Source organism: Marmota flaviventris, chromosome 5, assembly GCF_047511675.1.
Source record: "Marmota flaviventris isolate mMarFla1 chromosome 5, mMarFla1.hap1, whole genome shotgun sequence".
NCBI classification, from domain to species: domain Eukaryota; kingdom Metazoa; phylum Chordata; class Mammalia; order Rodentia; family Sciuridae; genus Marmota; species Marmota flaviventris.
In genome coordinates, this window is record NC_092502.1 from 118,533,117 (window position 1) to 118,548,263 (window position 15,147).

Here is a 15,147-nt window from a genome sequence, read left to right on the forward strand (position 1 = left end):
GTGGGCTGGCCACAGGAGCGTCCGAGAAGGGTGCCAGGCAGCTCCGCCCAGCGTGGGATGGAGACACCCTCGCACAGGCAGTCACACCGAGGGTTGGCCCTCTCTTCACCCTAGGCGGTTAGGTGACTGCAGCTGCCTCTGTAGCAGGAGGTCTCCGTGGAAACGCTGGGCTCCGCCCACCTGGCCCAATTCCGGCCACGTGCCGCCACGTGCGGACCAATCAGGACCCGGAGCCCGCAGGCTTGAGATTCAAACTGCTGCGCGGCCGGCTCGGGATCCGCGCGGTCTCTGCCGCAGCCTTAGCTGCGTGCGGGCCATGGAGCACCGCATCGTGGGGCCCGGGCCTTACCGGGCCACCAAGCTGGTGAGTGAGGGTGCGGGGGCCTGAGCGGAGCCGCGGGCGCTGCCGTTTCGTGGCTTGTCCTGGGACAGCCAGCGAATAATCAGCTCTAGCTTCTGCCGGGCAGGCTGGACCGATTTGTGAAGACTTTCCTCTGGGTCTGCGATTTCTTCCTGAACGAACCTTTAAAAAGGGGCTAAGGGGTCGGCACCCGAGCCGTGGGGAGTGGGTACAGCATCGTTCCTGAGACGTTGCCTGGGTTCTCCGCAATATACTGGGCCTCCAGATTGAAAGCGCTGCGAAAACCAGGCTGATTCCCTCCTGCCTTTGTCCCCTTGCACCTAACGCCTGCGGCTGGGAGGAGAAAGACCCAACCTGAAACCCTAGGGCCACCCCACCCACTGTAAATCTCATCCTTTGCGGCATTTTAGGCAAGGCGTGTCTTCTTCCTGTGTGACACTTGTTGACACTCCCCGAAGTGTCCTTTCTAACGGTGCTCAGAACAGAGGTGGATCGCTCTAGCACGTTTCTGGCCCGTGGCGTTTCCATCAGCATTGACCTGAGGGATGGACCTTGGTGGATAATCTGAAAGAGCCTTTGCAGACTCTACTGAACCAGGGTGCTGCCTTTTCATTTGGAAGGCAAGTTTAATGTTAAGAGGTGTACCTGATTTATTTTATGACCTTGAGCATATACTTTGTGATTTCTGCCTCAGAGGATTACCATAATGGAATAAAGGGTGACACCTTGGTAATGTTCATGGCAAGTTTTTAGAGGACTTTCTATGGAAACTGATGGTAAATTGGGAGGAAGGAAACTGACTCCTTGGTCTGTCAACCATTGCTGGCCACATCTGACTTGGAATTGAGTCTCATTGCCCTTTGTGCCCTTAAGGAATATCCAGGAAAATATGCTGGAGTGGCAAAGTTACACAGCCAGTATGTGGCAAGTACAACTGGATCTGGAATTTTGTTTTCTCGAAACTCCCAGGCCAGTTGTCTTTATAGTACTGCTTTTATATTTTTATACTAAACAGGAAGGGGGTGGAATAAATATCCTGGAGAAAAGAACAGGAAGCATATTTCAATACTAGGAGTTGCATCTTATAGTTTGGCTTGTGATGTTATAAACAGTTATGTTGTGTGATTTCTTTAGACTAAGAGTCTGAAATAAGAGACAAAAATATTTTTAAATCACAAAACAAATCTGTTTTGTTCTTCCTTATTCTTCCATTTGTCTCTTTAAATATAGCATGCTATGGGAAAAGTCACATTCTCAAGTTCTCTCATATTCTTTGTTGACATAGGATATTTTCTTTCTACTGTGTTGGGGATTGAACACAAGTGTCAACACTGATATACACCCTCAGCCAGAATATTTTCTTTCTAAAGGTGACTGAGAATAGTGTATTGCTGGATTGCTTAAAGATGACTTAATTCAGAAGCAGGTGTGGTGGTGCAAGTCATAGTTCCAGCTATTCTTGTGGCTGAGGCAGGAGACTTGAGAGTTGGAGGACTGCTTGGGCAACATAGCAACATCCCATCTCAAAACAACAAAAATCTAATTATTTTTTTTCCGAGCACAATAGCCAAATAACCACCTAATTATATTAGAAATAAGTGAGAATAGTGTTTGTAAGCAGTAGCAAAAGCTTTTTTATTCTTTTTTTGTAGCATTGAAGCTTGGACCCAGTGGTGCCCTACTGCTGAGCTACTTAACCAGCCCTTTTTGTTTTATTGTGAGACAGGGACTTGCTAAATTGCCCAGATTGGCTTTGAACTTGTGATCATCCTGCCTCAGCCTCCTGAGTTGCTATTGTGCCTGGATGATCTGGACTTTTTGGTGCAAAAATTCTAATGAAATATGAAAGCTAGGTATCAGCAGAACATTAAAAAATCATATATAGGCTGAGGCAGGAGAGTTGCAAGTTTGAGGCCAGCTTCACCAACTTAATGAGCAAGACCCTGGGGGAAAGCAAACAAAAAAACCCCAACAAAAACCACAAACAAAAACCCAAGAACAGGGTATAGCACTATCAGATTCAATCCCTTATACCAAACCAAACAAAACAAAACAAAAAACTAAAAAATCAATGATTAAAAATATATGAAAATTGTTTAAAGGTGTGGCTGTGGTTTGAATGTATACCCCAAAAGTTCATATTTGGAAATGTAATCCCAAAGGCATTTTGAAGTAAGGCCTTTGAGAGAGTATAAGAATTTGAGAAGTTATGAGGGTAAGGTCTCCATAGTAGCATTAGTGGCATTGTAAGAAGAGACACCTTAAGTATGCTTATTCTGTCTTGCCATGTGATGCTCTCTGCCATGTTATGTTGCAACAAGAAGGCCCCCTCACCAGATATTGGAGCTATGTTCTAGACTTCTCAGCTTCTAGAACTATAGGCCAATAAATAAACTTTCTCTCTCTTAATTCTTTTTAGTCATGCATGACAGTAGAGTATATTTTGACATAGTTATACAAACATGGAGTACATCTTATTCTTATTAGGATCACAGTCTTGTGGTTCTACATGATGTGGAGATTCACTGTGGTGTTTTCATATAAGTACAAAGGAAAGTTAAGTCAGATTCATTCATTCTTTATAAATTATCTAGTCTCAGATATTTTGTTGTAGCAACAGGAAATGGTATGTGGAAAGGCCTTGATGTTCATGGGTGCTTGATATAGTAAGCTGATCACTGTAAGACAGGATTCCAGATCTTATTATCAGATTAAGTACCTGAAAGATATTTGCCAAGTTGTATATCCTGCTAGGGTTTTGCTTTGACCCTAGAGATTCTTTCTGACTATAGCATAGATTGAACCCCAAAATTTGTTTTGGGAGATTATCCTGAAATTGTACATATTTTCCATATAGTTAAGAAACACTTTATCATTTGCAAAGGAATTTCATAGCCCTAATCTCATTTAACCTGACAACAAACTAGCAAGGTAGGTGAGTAGATAGAGAAATTAGTTGATCGACTCTTTATGGGCAGGGATTTTCTTCTATTTATATACATTCCTTTCTTTATCTGCTTGGCTCTTTGGGATTTAACTCAATCACAGGATAAGAAGTACCTTTATGAATTGGTTGTCCTCATTAGCTGTGTAGTTTGGAGTAAATTCTTCACATTCTGAAAGATGGTTATTTTGAAGATTATGTATGTAGAAGATAATGGGGAGAAAAGTTAGAAACCTATTTCTAGTTTACAGGGACAAATAGGAAATATTATTTACTCACACTTATGTTTTAGAAGCAAAGACTAGGCAAAAGTTAATGATGGGTGGAATAATTCTGAGGGATGCCAAGAACATTGCTGGTGGTGCCATTGGAGTCTTCTGGCATAGGGCTGTGGAAAGCCTATGGCTATTTTTATATAGAGCACACTTGGACACCTCCAATGTCCACTCTGCCAGCTGACTAGTGGGATGCTGACTGAGTCAATATTATGTCTGTAAAGGTTCCAGTATGAGTGGAATAAATCAACTTCCTTAGACATTTTGATCTCCTGATTTCCTATTCACTGATGTAGGAGAAGCTGAGTTGTCGTGGAGTTATTGCTAAAATTTATAGTGCTATACTGAATAAGAGTGGTGAGAGTGGATACCCTTGTCTTGTTCCCGATCTTAGAGGAAATGCTTTCAGTTTTCTCCCATTCAATATGATGTTGGCTACATGTTTGTTATGTATCATCTTTATTATGTTGCAGTGTGATCCTTCTGTACCTAAATTGTTCAGGGTTTTTATCATGAAGGGATGCTAAATGTTATTCAAGTGACTTTTCTGCATGTATTGAAATGATTATATAATTTGTATCCTTGATACTATGTTGAGCCATTTTTGCATCCCTGGAATGAAAATTACTTGATCACGGCACAAGTTCAAATGTGTTGTTGAAATTGATTTATAATTACTTTTTGTAGGGGAGGGGGTCCTGGGGATTAAATTCAGGGGTACTTGACCCAGAGCCACATCCCCAGCCCTATTTTGTATTTTATTTAGAGAGGAGGGCCTCACTGAGTTGCTTAGTGCCTTGCTTTTGCTGAGGCTGGCTTTGAACTGGCAATCCTCCTGCCTCAGCCTCCAGAGCCACTGGGTTTACGGGTGTGTGACACACCATGCCCGGCTGCAGTTACTTTTTGTTGAGAATTTTTGAGTTTATATTTATTATGGATATTGGTCTATGGTTTTCTTTTTTTGTTGTGTCCTTGCCAGTTTTGGTAGCAGGTTAATGCTGGCCTCAAAGGATGAGTTTAGAAGGGTTCCTTCCCTTCCAACTCTAGGGAATATGTTTGAGGAGCATTGGTGTTAGTTCTTTAAAAGTTTGGTAAAATTCGGCAGTGAAACCATTCTGAACTTATTTATTGCTGGGAGACATTTTATTACTAATTCAGTCTCGTTACCTTTTTCTTTTTAATTTATTGAGGCTTTTAAACATATATTCAATTTTTTTGGGGGGTGGGTACTGGGGATTGAACACAGTAGAACTTTTCTGCTGAGCTACATTCTCAGTCCTTTTTATATTTTATTTTGAGAAAGGGTATTGCTAAGTTGTGAAACTTACTAAATTGCTAAGACTGGGCTCAAACATGCAATTCTTCTCCTGAGTTTCTGGGATTAAGAGTAAGGGCAACTATGACTATTGGTTCAATTTTGATAGGTCATATGTGTCCAGAAATTTATCTATTTCTTCTATTTTTTCCAATTTATTAACATATAGTTTTTCAAAATAATCCCTAAACGTCCTTTTAATTTCTCTGGTATCAGTTGTAATGTTTCCTTTTTCACCTCTAATTTTATTTATTTGGGACTTCCTTTTTTTTCCTGATTTATCCAAGCCAAACATTTGTTAATTTTGTCTTTTCAAAGAACCAACTCTTTGTTTCTTTGATCCTTTGTATTTCTTTTAGTCTCTACTGTAAATTTATATGCACCAAATCAGAGCATTCAATTTTATGAAAGAGCCACTACTGGACCTAAAGAGAGAAATAGACCTCAGTACAACATTCATGTGGGACTCTAATACCTCACTCTCACCAACAGATAAACCAAGACCAAAAACTCGACCAAAAAAAAAAAAAAAAATCAAAATTAAGTTATACTAGATATCAAATAAACTTAACAGGCATTTATATAATATCCCAACTTCATGAAGCTTCATGAAGAGGGGTGAGGCCAGAACACAGCTTCCCTCTCTATGGCACTCACATCCAGTCTTTACTGCAATGCATGATCTGACAGGGTTCAGGTATGGCCAATTTAAAGGACCTGCATATGTGTGGTATCTGCTGCTGTTGTGGGGATGTCTGTGCAGGAGTGGGACCTCAGATTCTTCCTAGCTCTGTCTGCTTCGGGACAGACAGGTTGACAGCTGGGTACTTATTTCCCCCCCCTCTTCTTTAAGTAGAGGTGCTTACCAGGGTTCAAATGGGACTGGGTTATGGCTGGAGCTGGGTGTAGTTCCTCTCGACTGAGCTTTGAGTAGCTCATTGGTAGAGTACCTACCCATTGTAAAAAGGTCCTGTGCCTGATCTTTCACACTGGGAAGAAAAACAAAACAAAACAAAACCATTAAAAAAAAAAAAAAAATGGAGGGGAGCACAAAAAAAAAAAAAAAAAAAAAAAGAGAGAGAGAAACCAAATAAACAAAAGAAAAAACAACAGAAAAATATTCCGCCCAGCCAATGTGCTTGGAAGAGTAAGCAAGGGTAGATGATGTGGCCTATGCCTTACAAAACTTCCCTCTGGGATCTTTTAGGCTATGAATCCCAGGGGCAATGTGTTGGCCAGGGCTCTATTCTTTCAGTTGTAGTACCTGCCAGGTATTGAGTAAGGAGTTCAGTCTTGGCTGAACCTAGTTAAAATCCCTCTCAGCTGAGTTGATTGCCTGCAAGCTAGTGCAGAAGGCAGGCAGTGCCAGGTATAGGCTCTCTCTGAAGCTTCAGGTGAAGGTGGGGGACAGGCAGAGCAAAATCAACAGTTGCCTTGATGACTCAGAGGGGAGGGGAGCAATGGAATCCCACAGTTCAGTGCTGGGGGTGGGTGGCAGGAACCATATGATCTGTTGCTGCTCGTGATCCTGGTATCCTTGGTCCTTGCGGTTGTTTAGAACCACTTGTGACTGTCCTGTCCCTAGTCTCAGAGGATAGATTCCCCATTCCTCAAATTCTACCATCCTCCCCCCCATCATACAACTCCGAGTGGATTTATTTTAATTGCTCTCTTGAACCAAGACCCTCTCATGAGGCATCTTCCTGCTGAAGTAGTATAATGGGATGACTGCAGGGTCCCAGAGATGGGAATAATATGTAGGGGTGTCTGACCTTCAGAGCATTACAAACTCAGACAATAGGCCCTTTCTCAAGATGATTCCTGGCTACAGCTTCTTGGGAGTTCACTGGGGGGTACAGTGAACTTCTCTAAAGCTAGCCTGCTGTGAAGACCCCCAGGACTGTTACCTGTTTATGCTCTATGTTTGCAAGGTGCTGGCTTCTGTGCCAATAGCACTTGCTAGGACTCTCACTTTTACTGTGTCAGACGGGAGACTTCCCCTCTCCTGGCCATGGTGCTGGGCTGCAGGCATTGGAGCACTCTGTTCTTCTTGCTATTGCTTTTGTTCGGATCTCCAGACCTCACCAGGTCTCCATCTTTCTGTAGTTGAATTGCAGTTCTCTCTTATGGCCACTCACTTCAACACACCACCACACACTTTGGTTCTATCCAGAGGGAGAATAGATGAGTGTGCTGGGTGCCTCACTGGCCATTACTTCCTCAATATATATATATATTTTTGGTGGGGTGAATGGACGGTGAACTACCCTTGAAAAGTTGCTTTTTTTTTTTAGTGGTGCTGGGGATAGAACCCAGGGCTTTGTGCATGCTAGGCAAGAGCTTTACCATTATGTGATATCCTCAGCCCTTAACCATTTTTAAGTGTATACTTCAGTAACATTAAGTAAATTCACACTGTTTTGCAGCTTTTACCACCATCCATTCTAGAACATTTTTCATAGAAGGCTGTAAATAAAAATCTTTCAAGTTGCCATCTATTATCCAAACAGTTTTTTAAATGAAAAATCACATCAATTGATTTAAGTATTTAGAATATAATAACTTAAAAAAAAATCAGTTAATGACTAAATGTCTTTCTCTTCTTTTAACCTAGTGGAATGAAACAGTGGAGCTTTTTCGTGCCAGGATGCCATTACGGAAACATCGTTGTCGTTTTAAGAGTTATGAACATTGCTTCACAGCCACAGAAGCTGTGGATTGGCTGCATGAGTTGCTTAGGTGCAGTCAAAACTTTGGTCCTGAAGTGACTCGCAAACAAACAGTCCAGCTGCTAAAAAAGTTCCTGAAGAATCACGTTATTGAAGACATTAAGGGAAAATGGGGTCAGGAAGATTTTGAAGACAATCGTCACTTATACAGGTAATGGCGACATATAAACCCTGAAGGAAGAATACAGAGTGGATCTGGTTCGGTCTGTTGAAACTTCTTGACAGGAGAGAATTTACCTTGTTCATTAAAGCAATTATTTGTTGTATAACAAGTGAATTAAATGTATCCCTGCAGTAAAACTTATTTCATTTTTTCTTGGCCCCTGTGGGCACCCTGGAACAATCTTTTGTCATAATGAGTTTTCAGTAAGCAAAATTTTTTCTTGCTTTCTGTTCATCTGGTTGCAATAATTTAGTACTTCTAGAGAATTTGAAAGGGTGAAAATAGCTCTGGGTTCAATGAAGCTTTGCTGAGCCTTGGGGATTCCTGTATTCTAGTTGGCAGAATGTTTCTGATCCTTACACACCTCAACCATATGAAGAATTATGCTAGAATTCTTAAATTAAATCTGGCCATGCAAATCTGCTATTATCCAAACATTTTTTGTTCACATTTTAGTGCTATTTTGTTTACCACCGGGTAATCCAAGAGAAAATGTAGGTCTCTTTCCTTGTACTTCTTTCTTTTATTTTCTTTTTTTAAAAATTTTTATTTATTTAAATTTTTTGATTTATTATATTTATTTTATTTATTTTAAAATTTTGATTTATTATATGTGACAACAGAATGCATTACAATTCATATTACATATACAACACAATTTTTCATATCTCTGGTTGTACACAAAGTAGGGTCACATCCTTCATGTCTTCTTACAAATACTTAGGTTAATGAAGACGATCACATTTCACCATCTTTCTTACCCCTATGTCCCCTCCCTTCCCCTCCCTCTCCTTTTTCCCTTTGTCCTATCTAGTGTTCATTTAATCCTCCCCCACTACCACCCACCCCCAACATATTGTGGAGCAGCATTCTTAAATCAGAGAAATCATTTGGCATTTGGTTTTTGGGATTGGCTAATTTCACTTAGCATTATATTTTCCAGCTTCATCCATTTACCTGCAAATGCCATGATTTTATTCTCTTTTAATTCTGAATAATATTCCATTGTGTATATATACCACATTTTCTTTATCCATTCGTCTACTGAAGGGCATCTAGATTGGTTTAGCTATTGTGAATTGTGCTGCTATAAACATTGATGTGGCTGTGTCCCTGTAGTATGCTGTTTTTAAGTCCTTTGAGTGTAGACCAAGGAGTGAGATAGCTGGGTCAAATGGTGGTTCCATTCCCAGCTTTCCAAGGAATCTCCATGCTGCTTTCTATAATGGCTGCACCAATTTTCATTCCCACCAGCAATGTATGAGTGTGCCTTTTTCCCCACATCCTCGCCAACACTTATTGTTGTTTGTATTGTTAACAGCTGCCATTCTGACTGGAGTGAGATGAAATCTTAGAGTAGTTTTGATTTGCATTTCTATAATTGCTAGAGATGTTGAACATTTTTTCATATATTTGTTGATTGATTGTATATCCTCTTCTGAGAAGTATCTGTTTAGTTCCTTGGCCCACTTAATGACCGGGTTATTTGTTTTTTTGGTGTTAAGATTTTTGAGTTCTTTATATACCCTAGAGATTAGTGCTGTATTTGACACATATGTGGTAAGAATTTGTTCCCAATTAGTAGGCTCTCTATTCACCTCACAGATTGTTTCTTTTGCTGAGAGAAGCTTTTCAGTTTGAATCCATCCCATTTATTGATTCTTGATAATAATTCTTGTGCCAAAGGAGTATTACTAAGGAAGTTGGGGCCTAATCCCACATGATGGAGATTTGGGCCTACTTTTTCTTCTAATGGACACAGTGTCTCTGGTTTAATTCCTAGGTCATTGATCCACTCTGAGTTGAGTTTTGTGCATGGTGAGAGATAGGGGTGTAATTTCATTTTGTTGCATATGGATTTCTAATTTTCCCAGCATCATTTGTTGAAGAGGCTATCTTTTCTCCAATGTATGTTTTTGGTGTGTTTGTCAAATATAAGATAACTGTAATTTTGTGGGTTAGTCTCTGTGTCCTCTATTCTGTACCATTGTTCTACAAGTCTATTTTGCTGCCAATACCATGATGGTTTTGTTACTCTTTATCTGTAGTATAGTTTAAGGTCTGGTATAGTGAGTGATGCCATCTGCTTCACTCTTCTTGCTAAGGATTGCTTTAGCTATTCTGGGTCTCTTATTTTTTCAGATGAATTTCATGATTGCTTTTTCTATTTCTATGTGGAGTTTCATTGGGATTTTGATCAGAATTATATTAAATCTGTCTAGTGCTTTTGGTAGTATGGTCATTTTGACAATATTAATTCTGCCTATCCAAGAACAAGGTAGATATTTCCATCTTCTAAGGTCTTCTTTAATTTCTTTCTTTAGTGTTCTGTAGTTTTCATTGTAGAGGTCTTTCACCTCTTTCATTGATTCCCAAGTATTTTATTTTTTGAGGCTATTGTAAATGGAGTTTTCCTTTCAGAGAATTTGTCACCGATATACAGAAATGCCTTTGATTTATGGGTATTGATATTGTATCCCGGTACTTTGCTGAATTAATTTACTAGTTCTAGAAGTTTTCTGGTGGAATTTTTTTTGGGTCTTCTAGGTATAGAATCATATAGTCGGCAAATAGTGCTAATTTGAGTTCTTCTTTACCTATCCATATCCCTTTAATTTCTTTTATCTGTCTAATTGCTCTGCCCAGTGTTTCAAGAACTCGGTTAAATAGAAGTGGTGAAAGAGGGCATCCCTATCTTGTTCCAGCTTTTAGAGGGAATGTTTTCAATTTTTCGCCAATTATAATGATGTTGGCTTGGGACTTAGCATAGATAGCTTTTACAATGTTGAGATATGTTCCTATTATCCCTAGTTTTTCTAGTGTTTTGATCATGAAGGGGTACTGTATTTTGTCAAATGCTTTTTCTGCATCTATTGAGATGATCATATGGTTCTTTAAGTCTATTGATGTGATGAATTACATTTATTGATTTCCGTATATTGAACCAACCTTGCATCCCTGGAATGAACCCCACTTAATTGTGGTGTACTATCTTTTTGATATATTTTTGTATTCGATTTGCCATAATTTTATTGAGAAGTTTTGCATCTATGTTCATTAGAGATATTGGTCTGATTTTTTATTTTTATTTTTTTTTATTTTGATGTGTCTTTGCCTGGTTTAGGAATCAGGATGATATTGACCTCATAGAATGAGTTTATAAGTGCTCCCTCTTTTTCTATTTCCTGAAATAAATTGAAGAGTATTGGTATTAGTTCTTCTTTAAAGGTCTTGTAGAACTCGCCTGTGCATCCATCCGGTCCTGGGCTTTTCTTGGTTGGTAGGCTTCTGATGGCATCTTCTATTTCGTCGCTTGAAATAGATCTGTTTAAATTGTGTATATCATCCTGATTCAATGTGGGCAAATCATATGACTCTAGAAAATTTTCAGTGCCTTTGATATTTTCTATTTTATTGGAGTACAAGTTTTCAAAATAATTTCTAGCTCTCTTCTGTAGTTCCATAATGTCTGTTGTGATATTTCCTTTTTCATCATGTATGTTAGTAATTTGAGATTTCTTTTTCCTTGTCTTCGTTAGCATGGCTAAGGGTCTGTCAATTTTATTTATTTTTTCAAAGAACCAACTTTTTCTGTCAATTTTTTCAATTGCTCTTTTGTTTCAATTTCATTGATGTCAGCTCTGATTTTAATCATTTTCTGTTTTTTACTGCTTTTGGTATAGATTTGTTTTTCTTTTTCTAGGGCTTTGAGATGTAATGTTAAGTCATTTATTTGTTGAGTTTTTCTTCTTTTTTAAGGAATGAACTCCATGCATTGAACTTTCCTCTTAGAACTTTTTCATAGTGTCCTAGAGATTTCAATATGTTGTATCTCTGTTCTCATTTACCTCTAATAAATTTTAATCTCCTCTTTGATGTCTTCTGCAATCCATTGATCATTCAGTAGCATATTATTTACTCTCCAGATGTTCGAGTAGCTTTTATTTCTTGTTTTATCATTGATTTCTAATTTCATTCCATTATGATCTGATAGAATGCAGGGTAGTATCTCTACTTTTTTATATTTGCTAAGAGTTTGTTTGTGGCATAGTATATGGTCTATTTTAGAGAAGGATCCATGTGCTGCTGAGAAGAAAGTGTATTCGCTTGTTGAAGAATGAAATAGTCTATATATGTCAGTTAAGTCTAAGTTATTGATTGTATTATTGAGTTCTATAGTTACTTTGTTCGGCTTTTGTTTGAAAGATCTATCCAGTGGTGAAAGAGGTATGTTAAAGTCACCCAAAATTATTGTGTTGTAGTCTATTCGACTCTTGAACTTGAGAAGTGTTTGTTTGATGAATGTAGATGCTCCATTGCTTGAGGCATATATATTTATAATTGTTATATCTTGTTGGTGTATATTTCCCTTGAGTTGTATGTAGTGTCCTTCTTTATCCCTTTTGATTAACTTTAGCTTGAAATCTACTTTATTTGATATGAGGATGGAGACTCCTGCTTGCTTCCACAGTCCATGTGAGTGATATGTTTTTTCCCAACCTTTCATCTTCAGTCTGTGGATGTCTTTTCCTATGAGATGAGTCTCTTGGCGGCAGCATATTGTTGGGTCTTTTTTTTTTTTTTTAATCCAATCTGCTAGTCTGTGTCTTTTGATTGATGAGTTTAGGCCATTAACATGCAGGGTTATTATTGAGACATGATTTGATACAAATTAACGTGACTTGGTTTCTCCTTTGATTATCTTTCCTTTAGTGTAATCCCCCCTCTGCTGTTTTTCATCATTGTTTTTCATTTCCTCTTCATGGAATATTTTACCAAGCATGTTCTGTAGTGCAGGCTTTCTAGTTGTAAATTCTTTTGTTTATCATGGAAGGTTTTTATTTCATCATTAAATCTAAAGCATAATTTTGCTAGATATAAGATTCTTGGTTGGCATCTATTTTCTTTCAGAGCTTGGTATGTGTTGTTCCACGATCTCCTGGCTTTGAGGGTCTGGGTTGAAAAATCTGCTGAGATACAAATTGGTCTCCCCCCATATGTGATCTGATTCCTCTCTCTTGCAGCTTTTAAGATTCTATTTTTATTCTGTATGCTAGGCACTTTCATTATAATGTGCCTTTGTTTAGATCTGTTGTAATTTTGTACATTTGGTGTCCTGTAAGCCTCTTGTATTTGGTTTTCCAATTTCTTCTTCATGCTTGGAAAATTTTCTGATATTATCTCATTGAAGAGATTGTGCATTCCTTTGGTTTGAATTTCTATGTCTTCCTCTATCCCAATAACTCTTAGATTTGGTCTTTTGATGCTGTCTCATAATTTTTGGATGTTCTGTTCATGGTATCTTAGTGTTTTCACACTGTGGCCAACCTTTTTTTCTAGATTGTATACTTTGTCTTCATTATCTGATGTTCTATCTTCCAAGTGATCTAGTCTGTTGGTTATGCTTTCTATTGAGTTTTTTATTTGGTTTATTGTTTTCTTCATTTCAAGGATTTCTGACTGGTTTTTTTTTTTTTTTCAGAGTTTCTACCTCTTTCTTGAAGTAATCTTTTGCTACCTATATTTGCTCTCTTATCTTCTTGTTGGAATGATCAATTTTTGCCTGTAATTTGCTCATTTAGGTCATTCTTTAACTCACAGATCATTTTAATTATGAACCTTCTGAACACCTTCTCTGACATTTCTTCAACTTCACTATCCATGGGTTCTATTATTATAGTTTTCTGGTTTGTTTGGGGTACTTTCCTACCCCCCTTTTTTAAAAAAATATTTTGGGGTTGTAGAGGGACACAATACCTTCATCTTATTTATTTATTTTTATATAGTGCTGAGGATCAAACCCAGTGCCTCTCATGTGCCAGGCTCTACCACTGAGCCACAACCCCAGCCCCCACCTTTAATATTTATTTTCTTTAGTTATAGTTGAACACAGTATCTTTATTCTATTTATTTATTCATATGTGGTACTGAGGATCGAACCCAGGGCCTTGTATGTGCTAGCAAGCACTCTACCTCTGAGCCACAACCCCAGCCCGCTCCTCCCTTGTTTTTTTATGTTGTCTATGTGTCTTCCTTTCTTGCAGTGTGGATCTGAGATATTACAGTTTCTACCCTATATTTTGTAGAACCTATGCAGATTGTCTGTACCTCACCTTGATGTTGGGCTTCCAGACCCTGCTGGTGTCCCTCATTGTATGCTACTGCAACTAAAGGTAATGGCAGTGATAGCCAAGGTAGCTTGAGATAATAGTGGAGGTGACCCTCTGCAATGTCTTAAGAGATGGGTTGAAAGAGTGGGCCTTACACTGTCTTTGGGATGCCTACTCTGAGATGTAGTTGCTTCTAGGCCCTGTCTGTTTTGGGGGAAGGCTATGGTGATGTCTACAGTGTCCCAAGATGGAAGTGAGTTAGGTTTGGGCTCCCAGGTTTGGGGGTGGTGGCGAATTTGGACCTACCCTGGGCCTGGGTCCCGTGTATGTCGGTGTGGGTGTATCTGGCCCAGGCCTAAGCTCTTGCGGTGGTCTATTGGCCTGAACAGGCAGAGCTGTGCCTGAGCTCTGGCGATGATGGGATGGACCAGGGCCTAGTGTGAACCTGGGTCCCACTCAGGTTGGTGTGGGAGGATCTGGGCTGGGCCTGGGCTCCTGCAGTGGCCTGCTGGTTTGAAGAGGCGGTCCTGTGCTGGAGCTGGAACTCTGGCGGGTGTCTGCTGGTGGTGGGACCGGGGCCTCCTTATACTTCTTTCTGACTAACACACTAGACTATTATATTATTGAAAGGGTAGACTTCCATTATGGGAGAAGACTAATGAGGAATGAAGTCACACAAGACCAGAAGAGAACTGTTGAATTATCTGCAGAGAAGCTTGCCAAAGGACTAAGAACTTTAGAGGAAATGAAAGGACAAAATGGAGGAGGCAGACTCTTATTTGCTTTCTTTTATTCCAACAGAGAAAAGGGATGTCATTACAACACATGTAATGAGCATGTTTCACTGGGCCATGTAGCTTTGAGCTGAAAAAAACTTGGCTTTTTTTTTTTAAAATACCTGAACCATTTCTTTTTCTCCCTCTTGGATTAGCCTCTGAACAAGGCAGAGGAGGATGAGGGTGGGCCAAGAACAAACATTGCTGTTCATTTTGAGTCAAACTTTCTTATAAAGTTTCATCACATACCAGGGTTGTCCTCTGGGTATTTAGTTGTCTCTCCATTTGGTGGCTATTTCATTTCTGGTTTTGCTGATCCAACTTTTAATTAGAATTCTGAATGATAATAGCTTATTCTGGAATCTTAGTGCTTATTAGCATCAGGCAATGAAAATTCTTGCCCTGGTTCCATATGGTATACTTCATTGGGGATTCTTAAGTGATTATTCTCTTGAGAAACTCTTAATTGCTTAT

At 39.1% G+C, this 15,147-nt stretch overlaps 1 protein-coding gene across 5 annotated transcripts in view; it reads left to right on the top strand.

Moving 5' to 3' along the window:
• Window positions 1-15,147, top strand: part of Depdc1b (DEP domain containing 1B) — a 142,144-nt gene that overhangs the window by 41,087 nt on the left and 85,910 nt on the right. For 3 of the 5 annotated variants that reach the window (XM_071612580.1, XM_071612581.1, XM_071612582.1), the window contains one exon: window positions 7,510-7,775. In XM_071612580.1, coding sequence (XP_071468681.1) covers window positions 7,510-7,775 — 266 coding nt within the window. Of the gene's footprint in view, window positions 1-268; window positions 365-805; window positions 982-7,509; window positions 7,776-15,147 lie in introns of those variants that run through there. The other 2 variants (XM_027938141.2, XM_027938142.2) reach the window with 2 other exon arrangements.